Source organism: Equus asinus, chromosome 17 (assembly GCF_041296235.1).
Source record: "Equus asinus isolate D_3611 breed Donkey chromosome 17, EquAss-T2T_v2, whole genome shotgun sequence".
Taxonomy (NCBI): Eukaryota; Metazoa; Chordata; class Mammalia; order Perissodactyla; family Equidae; genus Equus; species Equus asinus.
Window position 1 is genome coordinate 43,273,811 of NC_091806.1, and position 16,176 is coordinate 43,289,986.

At 51.7% G+C, this 16,176-nt stretch overlaps 1 protein-coding gene across 2 annotated transcripts; it reads left to right on the plus strand.

The window, feature by feature from the left end:
- Nucleotides 1-550: 550 nt before the first annotated feature.
- Nucleotides 551-14,209, plus strand: DPF2 (double PHD fingers 2). 2 transcript variants are annotated; one of them, XM_014844853.3, is made up of 12 exons: nt 551-804; nt 4,802-4,962; nt 5,332-5,439; nt 5,767-5,930; nt 6,785-6,877; nt 7,050-7,128; nt 7,640-7,681; nt 8,707-8,844; nt 8,969-9,097; nt 9,244-9,356; nt 10,198-10,279; nt 12,890-14,209. In XM_014844853.3, exons 1-12 carry the CDS (start codon nt 773-775, stop codon nt 12,964-12,966), a joined length of 1,218 nt encoding a protein of 405 aa, XP_014700339.1. In that variant the 5' UTR covers nt 551-772; the 3' UTR covers nt 12,967-14,209. The 2 variants fall into 2 exon arrangements, with proteins under 2 accessions (XP_014700339.1, XP_014700340.1); XM_014844854.3 differs by lacking the exon at nt 7,640-7,681 and having other exon boundaries at nt 649-804.
- The last annotated feature ends 1,967 nt before the right edge of the window (nt 14,210-16,176 follow it).

Here is a 16,176-nt window from a genome sequence, read left to right on the forward strand (position 1 = left end):
GGAAGGGCTCTGATTGTTTTTAAGAGGATATTAAGCCATGTTTGTACGTGAATTGCACGATTCAATAGTGAAGGAGAAATGAATGGCACAGAAGAGAGAGGGATAATCGAAGGAGGAAGGCCCTTCAGAACCTAAACGGAGGGAAGGAGCTTAGAGATGAGTAGGAAGCAAGAGAGGAGAGGTGGGTACCAGTGAAGGTGGTGGCTGGGTTTGGTGGCAGGAAGGTAGGTAACTTTTGTCAGACCCGAATATTCAGGCCAAAGAACTGCCCAGTTCTGGGTGTTAATTTTCCTCTCCCTAAAATGGGCACATGTTTGGGGGCCTAAGTGGGCTGTGCACCCCTCACCTTCGCGATCCACCGACTCCCGCCCGTTAGTAAGGGCAAAAGATTTACCACGACGTTAAGGGTCGGCCAAGTACTAGGACGCATGCGCTCCATGCAGCTCAACTTTCACCACCCTGTCGCCTTCCCATCTCTGGACCATGCCAGAACCTCCCTTCCTTCTCTCGCTCCTCCAAATGGAAGAGGCGGGGCTCCAGCGAGAGCCTTGGGGCGCGCGCCCGTGTCCGCCGCGCCTGCGCACAGGGCTCCTCGGCTCCGTGGCCCCCGCGAACACGCACGAAGCTCGGTCTCCGTCGCTCGTTCTCGGGCGCGCGCGCGCGGGGGCGGCGCCTGCGCAGAAAGACAAGGAAACTGGTTCCCCCGAGCGGTCCCGGCGCCTGCGCGCTGCGGGCTCCGGGCCTCCCGGCCTGAGGGAGAGGAGCAGGGAAGATGGCGGCTGTCGTGGAAAATGTAGTGAAGCTGTGAGTGGTCGTTTCTTTCTCTCCTCGGCCGGGAGGTCTTGTGAGCGGTCTGGGAGTAGGGGGCGGTGCGGGGGAAGGACGAGGCGGAGGGAGGGACGTGCCCGGAAAGGCCGTGTTGCGACTTCTAGCGGGGAGGGCAACAGGAGACTCCGGAGAAGACGCTGCGCTTCTTTGGAAACTTGTGAGGCCGTGAGGGGGACCCCCGGGAGCCCAGCGGGCGGGCGGGCTGGACGCCTCCGGGCCGGCGGTGTCCAGAGTAGGGCGCCCTTGCTGCCTGCGGGAGCCACGGCCCGGGACCGGCCCCTCCGCGTCGGCCGCCCGCAGCGGCCCGGGAGCCAGGCGCGGGGAAGGCCCGCGGGGTGTTTTGTTCTAAACAGCCGGTGACGTTGCCGGGGGCGGGGGCGGGGGGGTCTTGAGTATCAGGTCCCCAGGACCAGAAATACTGTCGGGAGGAATTTGTTGAGGAGCAGAGACAGGGAGAGAACTTCAGGGGCGCGGGCCTTTGCGCCTTCCCATCATCCCAGCCATCCAAACGCGGGGCCGGGACGGAAGCGGTCCAGGATGTCCCTGCAGCCCCGACGGGCGGCGGGGTCGGTCGGCCTCGCGCCCTGCGGTCCCCTGGGCTGGGCAGCTCGCGAGCAAAGTTGGTGGTGGTTGGGGAAATGGAGAAGGGCCTGTGAGCTGCGAGTTAAAGATGCTTTGGGACCTGATTTCCGCCAGCTTCCTCCCCGAAGGGGAATCTGAATGAGTATTGAAATGGGTTCATGCCCCCTGGGCGAATAGAGCAAGCTCCTCTTCATGGGTAAATTGCGCTTAGTGTAGGGGTAGGAAAATTGAAAGGCGGCTAGCTGTCCAGTCCGAGCTTCTGGGTTTTGAGTGGATGACAAGATAAATAAAGGTTTGGGAACTGTTATAAGGGACTCAGGGCTCCTCATCTGCCTTTGTGGTGGGCTGAGCCCCACTCTCCTCCCCAGGTGCCTTTTTGCAGAGTACATTGCTCCCCCGTCCTCCTGCCCGGAGCCTTTTCTTTGAGAATGCTTTCCCACTTCCATTAAGCTAAGTGCCTTCTCCTTCTCCTCTTGTGGCCTTTTTTTTTTTTACTTGCTTTCAGCTCCATCCTGCTGCCGCTTTCAGCCACCCCTCCTCCCAACACTATTATCTTTCTCTCTGATCTGCCCACTCCAGTTTCCCCAGCTCTCTCTTCAGGCTGACATTTCCCTCAATTTAGAAATGACGCTGTTGATCTGCCATTTATGTAGTTATCCTTCCTGACTCAGATGTTCTTTCTTTGTTTCCCCGCCTTTCTCTTTGTTGACTCCCCCCATCCTATTGTAAGGGGAGATTTTACACAGGTTTCTTGCTTCTCGAAAAAGAATCAAAGCTTCTACCTTGCAAATCTTACTTTCCTGGGGGGATGTCAGACTTGCCTAGGTTTTGAGAGTTCTCTGTAATGGGATTCTTTATGGTGGATGACTTTCTTCAGGGAAATGGGGCTGCCACCCCTTTCGTGTTATATTGGAAGTGAGGGCTTCCCCATTTAAAGAGAGTATGAATTCTTATTTCTTTTTAAAGAGCTGTGGAGATTGTGAGGGTCACCAGCCACTGGTTCCTGAGTACCGTACTAGTAATGAGAGACCAACTAGGGTCGTGGACCACTATTAATACTTTCTCCTATAGAACTTTAAGAAGCGGCTTCCATTCTTTCTATACCATTCTCACCTTGGAAAGAGGTGCTTTTCTGGTGCTTCTCTTGATCATGGTGTGCCTTGTTTTCTGACAGCTGAGGTTACACATTGAGGTCAGGACTCCTAGCTCATCTTTTCTAACTTGCATCTTTTTCTGGGTGAGGAATTTTCCTTTTTGTAATTTCTCTTTCTCTCTCAAATGTGGTGTCAGAATTTAAGCAGTCTTTAAAGGGTCTTACTGGGGTACAATAGTATAAAATAGCTGGCGCTGCTGACTGGTTTTGAAACCTTCTGAGTTAGGTAACAAGATACAGAGAATAATGTTAGCTTGAAATTTCTTGCAATAGGAGCCTTCGGTTCTTAAGAGCTCTCTCATTCTCTCTTGCTCTCTCCTCATCACATCCTCTCTCCCGCCAACTTAAGTGTTTCATTCCCAGCTCTCTTACTCACAAGACTGTTTGCCCCACCTTCTGAAATCCTGCTTAACTCCCAAGAACTTTTATAGAACCTCTCTGATCCGTTCCCCACAAACCATTTCCAGCCTCCTTGCTCTGACTTTGCAGCTCTCAGCCCGTCTGGCCCTCCTTCCATTTGACTTCCAGTGTCAGTATCAATTCACATCAGCAGAAACAAAGGAGCTGCTGCACTCAGCCTTGTTTATCCAATTTTCCTCTGTGTAGTGAGGACATGGCTGCCTCCTAAAGGCAAGCAAATGTGAGCCTGTTCCCTTCTCTCCATTCTGCAACACAAGATTCATGCCTACCTCAAATTGCAGTCATTACAGCTCATTGACTCAAGCCCGGCTGTCTTGTGGTGTCACCGCCTTGTGTGTAGTATGTGTCTTTCTCAGTTGCTGGGAACATGCTAAGCTGCGCCTAAGTGGTCTATTGTGGCTGCTCAGCAAAAGCCCCCCTCGGATTCCAGAACAGGGTTTGTTGGTGTGTCGAGTTATGGAGATAAGCAACAGAGACTTACGCTGTCCAGCTTCCCATGCTAGGAGCCTCCCTCTCATGGAGTATGTCCCAGCTTATCTAGGCCAGCCTCCCCTGTCTATAGCAGAGGAACCTGAGGTCCACGTGGGTTGACTAAATGTCCGTGTTTATGTGGTGACTAGCAGCCAAGCCAGGTCTTTTTACTCCCAAGTCAAGTCAAGATGTCCTAGACATTTATGGGTAGCAGGATACTTTGGGAAAGAAATCACCTCTACCTTGTTTATATTAAGATTGACCAAATATGTGAATATGAATTTTTATGGTTAGTTTAAGCTCCAATACTAAAGTACTTGTTAAACCCTGAAGGATGAGAACAAGATTGGTTCTATACACATGCTGCTTAGAACCAGAAAACTCCTGGCACTGTGCAGTTTTCCAGCTTTTTAAAGCACTAAAAGGTTTACCCTTGATTCACAGTTCAAATTGAGTCTTTTGAGTCCAAGAAGGTTCTTTCCTATATAATTTAATGGTGTGAGAATGGAGAAGGGCCTAGGGTGGGCCTTTGAACAAATAAGTTTTGTATCAGTACAATGGTACTCAGTGAAAAGTAGGCTTCAGGGAAATTCAAATGCTTTCAGATGTTTTCCATTGTCTGTAAAATTAGTATATAGAATTCATTAGTTGGCTAAATACCTAGTTCAAAATTCAAAAGATATAGAAGGGTGTATAGGAGAAAGTCCCCTAGTTTTTTCCCTGGAGGCCTACAGTTTCTTGTTCACCTTTTCGGTACATAAATGGTAGCATCCTACAACACCTCTCAGCACTGTACCTTGCTTTTTTTTTCTAATTATCTTGGAGATTGTTTAGTATCAGTGCATGAAGAGCTTCCTTCTTTTTTTATGGCCAAATAGAATTTCATTGTATAGGTATACCATAGTTTGCTGAATATATTTTCGTAAGTCCCCAGACCTTGTTGAACTCTCTTCCTCGTTTGCAAAAAGGAGCTAACCTCTGCTTCTCAGGGTCATGGGGGTCAAGAGAAATAGCATCTTGCCTAGCACAGGGCCAGACTCATAAGAGGCAGAGAATGAACATTAGTTGCTTCTCCTCTTTGTGGGTTAGACTTAAGTCTGGTTAGATACATGATGAATTATGTGTTCCTGACAGTAATTTATTTGTAAAGTGCCTTTCCTCATAATGGCTTAGTCAAGGGGCTTGGTGTCCCATGAGGCAAAAATGGAGGCAAGTAGAAGCAAAGTGACAGTCTCCTGGTCCCTGGAGCCTTCTAGAGAAGCCAATGGCAAGGGAGAGGGGTAGCTCAGCACCCTTAACCCTGTGCCTCCAGCCCACACCCCAGCCCCTGGTTTTGTCTCCCTGCAGCCTGGGGGAGCAGTACTACAAAGACGCCATGGAGCAGTGTCACAATTACAATGCCCGCCTCTGTGCTGAGCGCAGCGTGCGCCTGCCTTTCTTGGACTCGCAGACCGGAGTAGCCCAGAGCAACTGTTACATCTGGATGGAAAAGCGACACCGGGGTCCAGGTGAGGGTCCAGACTCAGGAGCACAGGAGGAAGATGCTTCCTCATCTTAGGTGACGCCAGCTGAGAGGGTTTTCCTTAGCCCAGGGAGGATGAAGTGGACAGGTTCATACCAGCATCTTTGTGTCTGCAGGGCTGTCCTGCTGAGGCTTTTACGGGCTTCTGGAGAGCTGTGTGTTGGCCAGGGTCCCTGAGCTTACATCTCTTTCTTTTCCATGAACTATCCCTCCCCTTGCTCCCAGGCCCTCACTGTCCATATTCTTCCCTTGCTGTGGAACTCAAAGTGGGGCCAACTCATCTAGAAAGTGTTTGATACTATTTTCTAGGACTGGGTTAGGGCTTGACTTCCCTGTCTCTCTCTTTCTTCCACAGGATTGGCCTCTGGACAGCTGTATTCCTACCCTGCCCGGCGCTGGCGGAAAAAGCGGCGAGCCCACCCTCCTGAGGATCCAAGGCTTTCCTTCCCATCTATTAAACCAGGTAAAGCACACTCCTCCCTGAGCAGGGGCGTGGCCTGCCGCCTGGTAAGAGGCCTGCTAATCAGCTGTTGTACCAGGCCCAGTACTAGATCCTGAAGATACTAAAATGAATAAGTAAGATGTGATTCCTTCCTGTAAAGAGCTCAGTCTAAGAGGAAACAGGTAAACAGTTAAGTTATGGTGCCAAGTGAGCTAGGGCGTCTTGGTTCCTGGGCAGCCAGAGACCAGAAGACAGTGACTGGCCTGTGGCTGGCCCAGCACTGTGTAGACCCGGAGCGGTGTGCTTTCAGCCCTTCTGAGCCTCGCCCCGTCCTGACCTTGCCTGCAGACACAGACCAGACCCTGAAGAAGGAGGGGCTCATCTCTCAGGACGGCAGTAGTTTAGAGGCTCTGTTACGCACCGACCCCCTGGAGAAGCGAGGTGCCCCAGATCCCCGGGTTGATGACGACAGCTTGGGCGAGTTTCCTGTGACCAACAGTCGAGCACGGAAGGTACACGATGAACACTGTGGCTAAGGGAGCTTGGAGGGAAGCCAGCCTCTTCCTCAGAGGCCACGCAGTGATCAGAATGGGAGCAGAAGCTGCGGGGCAGGAGACAGGCCCCTGGAGTTCTGTTCTGCTTCATTCCCCGGTTGGCACCGGGTACTGACTGGCCTCACTGTCAGTCTCTCCTGCTCCTTTCCTTCCAAGTACAGACTCTCACTCATTCATCTTCTTTTGTCACAAAAGTTTTTTGGTGCCTAGGGTTACACAGGTGAAGCAGACCTGGTTCCTGCCAACAGGGAAGATAAACCTATACATAAAAATAGTAAGAGCTAAACGTCTGCCAGGCAGTGTGCAAAGTGCTTTTCCATCATTTTCTTCAGTCTGTACCACCTTATCAGGTTGGTCCTGTGGTCCTCGTTTTACATACAGGGAGGCTAAGGTGGAGCAGTGAACAGAAACTTCCACAAAGGAAGCTGTAAGCAGCAAAGTTCTACTTTAAGTTGAGGAAGTGAGGTGTTGGAAAGGAACCCAGGGCAGCAGGTCAGAGGCAGGAGAGGGCACGGTTACTTGGGGATCAGAGAAAGCTTTATGAAGACATGGCATTCTATTCGGCCACTTGGAGATGGTGGGAAAGGCATTCCTGGCTTAGGGAACAGCATGAAGAGAAGCAGAGGCGGGAAAGCGCAAAGCATTGAGGGAGATGGAACCGGATCATAGGGTGAAGGGCGGCAGTGAGGAGTGCGGCTGGAGTGGAGATTCGGGTCACAGAGGAGGTGCTGGGCGGCCTGGGCCAAGCCCGTTGCAGGGGAGCTTTTGGCTGTACGATATTTCTGCCCATCTTAATCCTCCTGTCCACTCAGCGGATCCTAGAGCCGGATGACTTCCTGGATGACCTCGATGATGAGGACTATGAAGAAGACACTCCCAAGCGCCGGGGCAAGGGGAAATCCAAGGTGAGGGCCAGAGTGCTGCCTGCAGCCTTTGGCGGGGCCTGCAGTGTTCGCTGTTTTGTTGCTTGTCATTGCCATTTTCCCTCTGGTGCGAGATTAGTAGCCGCTTCCAGGAGAGTTTAACTGCTTGGAGCGACACACCTTAGTAAGGGCATCTTTTTGCTCTTTTTGGCAGGGTAAAGGTGTGGGCAGTGCCCGTAAGAAGCTAGACGCTTCCATCCTGGAGGATCGGGACAAGCCCTATGCCTGTGACAGTGAGTGCCTCACGAGTGGGTGGGTAGTCCTTGCCTTGGACCAGCCCCTGCTCAGGATGTGAGAGGAGGGAGGGCTGTGTTCTTTCTAGAGTGGTAAAACAAGCCTGCACTCTCCTTCTGCCTGCTGACTGGTTCCCTCTGAGAGCCCTGGGAAGCCTGACCTCTGCTACACGACGGGGGGACCTGCATGCTGTGGGAGAGATGTCTGCTGTCCTCTGGGGTGGGGGTGCCAGTAGGGGGCACACACAGCAGGCAGGGTTGGCCTCTCAATAGATGGCATCCAGGTCTGCTGGCCCCAGTGAAGTCAGGGCCCCAGGAGTCCAACACCGAGTTTTTCAATGTCTGTTCTCTCTCCCCCTTTTCTCTGACTTGCCCCACTTCTGTCCCTCCACCCTGGGAGCACCATCGCCGCTGGGGTTTCTCTCTCGTCTGCTCCGCTTTCCTGCTGCTGCTGCTCCTGTCTCGAGTGTATCAAGGCCTCCTTCTCATGACTTTTCTTTCTGTCTTTCAGATAGTTTCAAACAAAAGCATACCTCGAAAGCGCCCCAGAGAGGTAGCTCTCTCGACTTTTCAGACTTTTGGTTTCCTATCCCTTTTTCCCTCCTCCCATGTCCTCCTGCCTTTCTCATTTCCTGTGATGCTAGTTTAAATATCTTCAAGATGGCATGGGGATAAGAGCAGTGGACCTTCTGTTGTGCTCTGCTCCTCACGGTCCTGGAAGCTGACTTTACCACTGCTTGTCCCCCACGAACTTGCTTCTAGGGCTGCTCGGCCCACTGCATGGGGTGGCTTCAAAAGCATTATAAGGAACCCGTAACAAACAGATCCCTCTGCTCTCCCTTCCCCAAAACAGACACTTGGTGGTCACCCAGTGTTCCCCACCATCCTGCCACCTCCTCCTCCCGTCCTCTCCCCACTCCTTTCCTGCTGGCCCCTTGCTCTTCTTGGTATCACAGCTCAAGAGTCAAGATGCCTGGGGATCTGCTTTCCTTGCTGGTTGGTGGGGGTTGGGCAGGGCAGTGATGTGGGAGTGTCTTTGAATTTCTTTGGGGGCCAGCTACCCTAGCAGACACAACTGATAGGTTATCCCTAAGAGATCCGCCCCCAACTCTTTTATCCACATCGGGCAGAGATGGGCTCCGTGGTGTATACAGGGTAGCGTGAGCTCCTGCATTTACTGAGAGGTAAAAAAGTTTGGAGTCTCTCCCTTACCGTCTCTCCTTCCTGCCATATTTCAAGACTATAAAAATTCCCTTCCTTCCTGACCTGGAGCTCCTCAGACTATTCCCAGGGCAAGTGATAGTGGGGTAAGGGCAGTCTCCCAGACAGCCAGTGTGGACGAGTGGAGGGGCCATGGGCCAGGGTTTACTGGGGAGAAGGACCACGGAGGCTGAGAGCCCCAGGGCTTGATGCTCCTGGCCAGGGAGAGAGAGCAGTCACTAAAGGCCTGTCCCCGAGCAGAGCTGATGGGGGTGGGGATGGCTCCCTCTGCCTCAGGGGGAGCCTCACAGCTTAGAGGGCAGGGATGTGGCACTCTCCAGTCCTGACACATTTCTCTGCAATCTTCTCCCCACTCAGTTTGTGGAAAACGTTACAAAAACCGACCAGGGCTCAGCTACCACTATGCCCACTCCCACTTGGCTGAGGAGGAGGGCGAGGACAAAGAGGACTCGCAGCCGCCCACCCCGGTCTCCCAGAGGCCTGAGGAGCAGAAATGTAAGCTGAGGGCTTGGAGGTGGGACAAGCAAGAGTTGCCTGCTTATGAAAACCCTCCTTGCAGGGAGGAGAGGCCCCGAGGCCCCCGTGGGTATCATCAAAGTTCTTCTCTTTCTGCCCGTAGCTAAGAAGGGTCCTGACGGATTGGCCCTGCCCAACAACTACTGTGACTTCTGCCTGGGGGACTCAAAGATCAACAAGAAGACAGGACAACCCGAGGAGCTGGTGTCCTGTTCCGACTGTGGCCGCTCAGGTACCTCCCCCCGGGGGTAGGGCTGCCCCCGCCAGCACCCCATCCCTGAGGGGCTCCTGGCTTGCCAGTGTCCAGTGGCTGTCAGTCAACCCGGATGCGTCGCTTCTCCCCCGTTTCCCACCGCCGGTTCCGCTTGCTCCCCCCAGGGCACCCGTCCTGCCTGCAGTTCACCCCAGTGATGATGGCGGCCGTGAAGACCTACCGCTGGCAGTGCATCGAGTGCAAGTGCTGCAACATCTGCGGCACCTCCGAGAACGACGTGCGTGTCCCGCCCCGCCCTGGCATCCCTGTCGGAACTCTGATTTGTCCAGCTGGTGTTTCCTGGGCACCTGCTTGTGACAGACCCTGTTCTAGGCACTAAGGACACGAAACCAGACAGACCTACTTTCATGACTTACATTCTTATGGGGACAAGCAGTAAGCAAGGAAATGAGTGACGTTTTTGTGATGTGCCATGAAGACAGTGAAACCAGTAACATGGCCAAGGGAGGCTGGATGACTGATTTAGAGAGTCAGAGAAGACTTTTCTGAGGCGATGGTAGTGGTGTTGAGGTTTGGATGCTAGAAAGGATCCAGTTGAAGAAGATTTGGAGGGAGAGCATTCCCAGGAAAGGAGCAGTGAGTGCCAGGGCCTGAGGCAGACAAGCCAGGTGTGTGTGGGCCGTGCGGCCGGCCGGAGCCTTCCCGTGGTGGGAGAGCTGGTAGAAGATGAGCTTGGAAGGCTGGCACACCAGGTCTGAGGGTTTAATCAGGGGAGTCATGTGGTCTGTCTTACATTTTACAAAGATAACTGGCTGCTCTGTGGAGAATAGACTGTAGGGGACGCTGGAACCGTGAGATCAGTTAGGCAGCTGGTACGGTCCAGGTGGGATGACAGGGACTCGGTGTGGGTGGCCTTGGACAGCACTGGTTTTCTATCCAGAGATTCCCCCATCTGTCCTTACCTGCTATCTACCTCGCCCCTCTTGGAAGTAGCAGCAGTGTCTGTACAAGCCCTCCTTCCTCCCTTCCTGCCTTCTTTCCTTCCTCCCCACCCCCAGTGGCCTACCAGGCTCATCAGTCACTTACCTCCCTCTCCTCTTCCATCTTACCTTCTCCAGGACCAGCTGCTCTTCTGTGACGACTGTGATCGCGGCTACCACATGTACTGTCTCACCCCGTCCATGTCTGAGCCTCCTGAAGGTAGGTGGCCCCGATCTCTTACTCAGAGCACTTATTTCATTAGTGACTTGGAAAATTATGCATCCAGTAAGTGAGTTCTGTTATCAGTGCTGTTTTCTTCCAAAGTAGGCAGTAGGCACTGAGCCTTCACTCAGTTCAGAATGCTTTCCTAGCATTTCAACTTCAAGAGTTTACTGTTTGCACTTTATCGCCAGATGCCTGAGAGAAAACAGATGCTGAGCAGAGATCAGTTACCAGAAGGAGTGATTTGTTTTCCACCAACCAGTCCAGGAAACTCAGTTCGTAGCTTGTCTGGTGTGAAGCTTCAGTATCAGCTCTTCAGACTTGACAGACCTGAGTGTAATTTCCGCCCAGGCTAGAAGAGAGTTGAACCTGGAGCCTGAATGGGTCACTCTGCCCCTCCAGTAGTTTGCTTAGTAATGCTCCAGGTATATGGAGCTCTTTGATGAAACCAGTGGTGGCACCAAAGAGTGGCTGCCTCTCCACAAGTCCCCTTCCAGCCAGACCTCTGTGCCAAAACTCCTCCTTTATAGAAATTCGGAAGCTTACTCAGAAGCTATTACTGTGCACAGAGGATGTAGGCCAGCATCACAGGCGAGAGAAAGTGGCTCACTGTGTGGTGTAAGCTGACTTGTAATATAGGTCAGACTGCGGTGTAAGCTGACTTGTAATATAGGTCAGACTGCTGTCACCCCGTAGAGAAGGAGGCCACTAACAAAACCTGAGAGTCTTTTAGCAGCTGCAGGGGAGCAGTTAGCTCTTGTCATCTGTCATGCTGAGTTTATAAATCTACGTTGGGGACAGTGTGTTTTATTTTTTTATAACCATAAAATATCAATTTACCAACGAAATTCTACGTTAACTGTAGAAGGGCTTTCCTACTTTCCTGTTGAAGTACTGTCAGATCCTGAGTAGTGGAGAGCTGCACGTGGCTGAGGGGGCTCTCTAGAAGCCATCAGATGGTCCAGCGTCGCCGAACGACCCACAGGCCAAATCCAGCTGCAGCTATTTTATATAGCTCCCAAGCTACGAATGATTTTTGTATATATATATTTTTTAAAGATTTTATTTTCCCTTTTTCTCCCCAAAGCCCCTCGGTACATACTTGGTATTTTTAGTTGTGGGTCCTTCTGGTTGTGGCCTGTAGGATGTCACCTCAGCATGGCCTGATGAGCGGTGCCATGTCTGTGCCCAGGATCCAAACCGGCAAAACCCTGGGCCGCCGAAGCAGAGCACATGAACTTAACCACTCAGCCATGGGCCCGGCCCCTAATTTTTGTATTTTTAAAGCAAGTTAAAAAAAAAAGATGTGGGGCTGGCCCCGTGGCCGAGTGGTGAAGTTCGTGCGCTCCGCTGCAGGCAGCCCAGTGTTTCGTTGGTTCGAATCCTGGACGCGGACATGGCACTGCTCATCAAACCACGCTGAGGCAGCGTCCCACATGCCACGACTAGAAGGACCCACAACGAAGAATATACAACTATGTACCGGGGAGCTTTGGGGAGAAAAAGGAAAAAAATTAAAAATCTTAAAAAAAAAAATAAAAGATGTGACCGAGACTATATGTATCTCCTGAAGCCTAAAATATTTAATACTCTTTCTGGCTCTTTACAGAAATGCTTGCCAATCCCTGTGAGTTGACCTTTGGGTTGGAAAGGACCTTCTTAGATATTTGAGAGTCACCTATCTCTGAGGAGCTGAAAAAAGCTGTGGATTCTTTCCCCTGGGATAATGTCCAAATACACATGTGTACAGTTATGCTGATAATTGAAGGCATTACGGGCTACTTTTGTTTCTCAAAAAAAGTAAAGAAGGATCTGACCATAGTGTATGAACCAGTTATTTTCTTATAAGGGACATTATTTCATGTTTTTCTGTGAAACTAGACTTGGGTCGTAGCAAGGTGGGTCATCATAGTTCACCCCCTTTTCCTCTGGTTGGGTCCTCAGCCTCTGCTCGAACACCTAGTGATGGTGGGGAGCCATTCTCGTCTTTCTGTTGTTTTCTCAGAAAGCTGTCTTAGGTGGAATCAAAATTGGTTTCACTAGAGCCTCTATTCATGATCTTTTTTTTGGTAAGGAACATTCGCCCTGAGCTAACATCTGTACCAATCTTCCTCTTTTTGTGTGTGGGATGCATGGGATGCCTCCACAGCATGGCTGATGAGTGGAGTAGGTCCACACCCAGGATCTGGACCCGCGCACCTGGGTTGCCAAAGTGGAGCGTGTGGAACTTTAACTACTCGGCCAGGGGGCTGGCCCCTATTCATGGTGTTTGTTCTAACCTTTGAGGTCTTGGTTCTTCTGTAATCACAAGTCTAAAGCTGGGATGGTTTGAAAAACCATATCTGCCAGGCCTTCCTAGAGATTCTGATTTAAGAAAGGGCCTAGGAGTCTATATTCTGAAGTAGTCCTCCAGGTGATTATTTCTTTCATCTCCATTGGGAGTTATTTTTCATAATATTTGAAGACCTAGAGCTCAGGATAACCATGAAATTTGCTACTGCAGAACATCTCCCATCCTGCCTGCTCCTGGAGGTGAGGTGTGGGGATGGAAGGACAGCAGGTCAAGATTGTGGGGACCCACCCTAACCCCTCTCTGCTTCTCTGCAGGAAGTTGGAGCTGTCACTTGTGTCTGGACCTGTTGAAGGAGAAAGCTTCCATCTACCAGAACCAGAACTCCTCTTGATGTGGCCACGCCCCTGCACCCCCATACACCCAGAGCTGTTTCTCTCCTCCTCTCTTGTTTTTCATACCCACCTTGCCCTTCCTCTTCCTCTCTTTCACAAGTCCAGAGAACCTTGGGGTGGTTGTGCCAACCTGCCTTTGGCAACAGCAAGCTGAGGTGGCAGCTCTGACCGCCTCTGGCCCCAGGCCCTCAGGGAGAAGGGAGCAGCACACTGCCCCAAGGTGTACCTGTGGGCCCAGCTTCTCACTGCTCTCCAGGAAGTGCATTCACTCTGCCTGCCTTGGGCCCTGGCCCTGGTGATCACAGGGTTCAAACCGTCCTCCGAGAAAGAGTGGGAGAGCAGCTCGCTCCTCTCAGCTCTGCCTCTGCTCTGCTCCCAGGGTTTCCCTTCCCCCGGAGGTGAGCCGGGCCGAGCCATTTTGCCAGGAGCAGCTGGGAGTGAGCAACTGAGCAAGCTGTGGTGGCGCTGCAGGGAGCTTTCCATGCCCTTCGTGCTGCTTAGCTTTGCCGCCTCCTTCCCCCAGAGTGGCTCTGTGGCCCTCTGTGCCTGCTACCCGGATCCTTTGCCCGAGCCAGGATGCTCCTGGTCACCCTCCTAGTTCTGCCCTGTCCTGCTCCGCCCCACCCCAGAGGGAGCAGCAGCTTCACCCTGATTCTTCCTCGTGCTCGCCTGGCTCCCTCTCACAGACGGTTTCCAGTGACCGAAGCATTCCCCACCCTTGGCATTTCCTATCTTCCGCCTCCCCTTCTTATTCCCTTTGGTTTTGTGGGGAGAGGGGAAGCATCAGGGGGCCAGGCCAGCAGCCTGGGGGCCACAGGGAGACGTTGGATAATGTGCCTGTTTTTTAACTCGACGAAAAAGCCTACCTCCGAAACCCCCTTTTTGTTCTTCCTGGACCTGGGCGTTCAGCTCCTGCCCTTAACTGAATCGGGAGCCTCTGCCTCCTGCTCTGTGTCTCCTGGCTCCTGGATCACGGGGAAGCCACGTGGACGTCCCTTTCTTCTCTTGCACGCTCGCTAGCAGCTGGTAAGGTCTTCACACCCTGATTCCTCAGTTTTCTGCCTGGTGACACTGACATTAAGTAGTGGGGGGGACAGTCCATTCCAGGACACCCTGGAGTGGCCTTCCCCTTGGCCGTGGGCAGGCCCTAATTCACTGTCGCTTTGGAGTTGAGGTGTCTTTTTTTTCATTCTTTAGTTCCTGTATTCTAAACGTTAGTACAAATAAACGTTTTTACACAGAGCCCTCTGCTGGATGGTTTATCTCCTGACTCCATTACCTGGTTCAGAAGGCCACTTCATCCTAAAACTTGTCATAGGACAGTGGTTTTTAAACGTTTTGAAATACAGCTTTTCCCCCAAATTAAATTTTTTGCTGAACCCCAATATGTGAAATTGAGTATTTTGTTACTTGTAATATCGTACGTAAGTTCTAGTTATAACAATTCCTTATTATAAAGAAGGAAGTTTTTTGTTTTTGTTTTTTTGAGGAAGATTAGCCCTGAACTAACTATTGCCAATCCTCCTCTTTTTGCTGAGGAAGACTGGCCCTGAGCTACTTCCTCTACTTTATATGTGGGACGCCTACCACAGCATGGCTTGCCAAGCAGTGCCATGTCTGCACCTGGGATCCAAACCAGCGAACCCTGGGCTGCCGAGAAGCGGAATGTGCGCACTTAACCACTGTGCCACTGGGCCGGCCCCATGAAATTGTTTTGACTAATACAAAATTTGGGTGAAAAGTCAGCTTTAGCATCCTGTTTACTTCTGTGTTTTGGTTTGGAAGAAATTCTGCTAGACTTGGATACATAGATGCAAATAGTGGCAGGTTTATAACAGTTGGACTTGCAATTTCAGATACATAAAATGGGTCCAGAAGCTTGATTATTATATACATTTAAAACACAGTTAGTGACACAAGAAAACTAATGGTGTCATGATGGGAGACGTGAAAGCTTTTTGCACGAGGAATGAGCACACACAGAGGCTCCTCGGCCTTGCTTGCCTGGCATTTGTTGGTCTGAGTGCAGCGTGTGTGGGAGCAGCGCTCCTGGGCCTGCACCGCGGCCATCCTCAGGGCACGTTTTATGTGCACAAAAATGAGTTTGAATTTCCCTTACCAGCAGCCAACATTTTTTTTTCCCCTTTTTTCTCCCAAAGCCCCCTGGTACATAGTTGTGTATTTTTAGTTTTGGGTCCTTCTAGTGGTGGCATGTGGGACGCTGCCTCAGCCTGGCCTGATGAGCGGTGCCATGTCTGCGCCCGGGATCCGAACTGGCAAAACCCTGGGCCGCCAAAGCAGAGGGTGAGAACTTTAACCACTCAGCCACGGGCCGGCCCCGAGCAGCCAACATTTTGACAGCTTCCATAGTAGATCTTAAGTATCTCACCTAAGTGTGTTTTGAAGTCCTTGAACTATTTTTTTTAAAGATGTGAGTCAATCAGCCCCCCGAAGTATCCTTAGGATTTTCTGGAACAGTCTGAGAGCCACTATTACAGGAAGGCTGAGGCCTGGGCCATGGCCTTCAGTAAATAAGCAGGCTGCTCTGGGCTGGGGGTGGTGGTAGGAACAGCACAGCCCCTGTCCTCATGCTTTTACACGGCAGGAGGCCAGGAGCAGAGTGAAGCCATGATCCTTGGTGATTGAGTAGTCTGAGGTCAGAAAAGACATGTAAAAAGTGAGAACGCTTTAGCAGGTGCAAGTGAGAGGAAATTTGGGAAGAGTTTGCGGGAGGTGGGTTTTAGAATGGGACATAGAAGGATGGAAGAAGGATCAGCCGGCAGGATTGGGGTGGGGAGAGAAACCGTGAGGAAGGCAGAGAGATGGGGACTCTGGTCTGTGGCTCCAGCCTTCCAGTCAGATCTGTGAGAGGAGGAGGGAAGCGAGGCTGGAAAGCAGGTGAAATTGGGGGTGCGGAGCGCTGGGCGCAGGTTAAGATGTCTACATTTAACTGCAAAGAACAGGCACAGGCCAGAGGGAAGGTCGCCACGGGAGGGCATGATCTCACATCTTGAGTTTAGGAACCTGAATCTTGCCAACAGGTACCAAAACTAATAAACGTTTGTCCTTGCTCGCCCTAAATCAGACCCGGCCCCAGGCACGCCGTTTGTAGCGGGCCGATGGACGTGAGGCCAGCGCTGTCCATGGTGACGGCTTTTGTGTAGCGTGACGCTTGCATCCATTTTCTCAAAACCGCTCGTGAGGGGCAT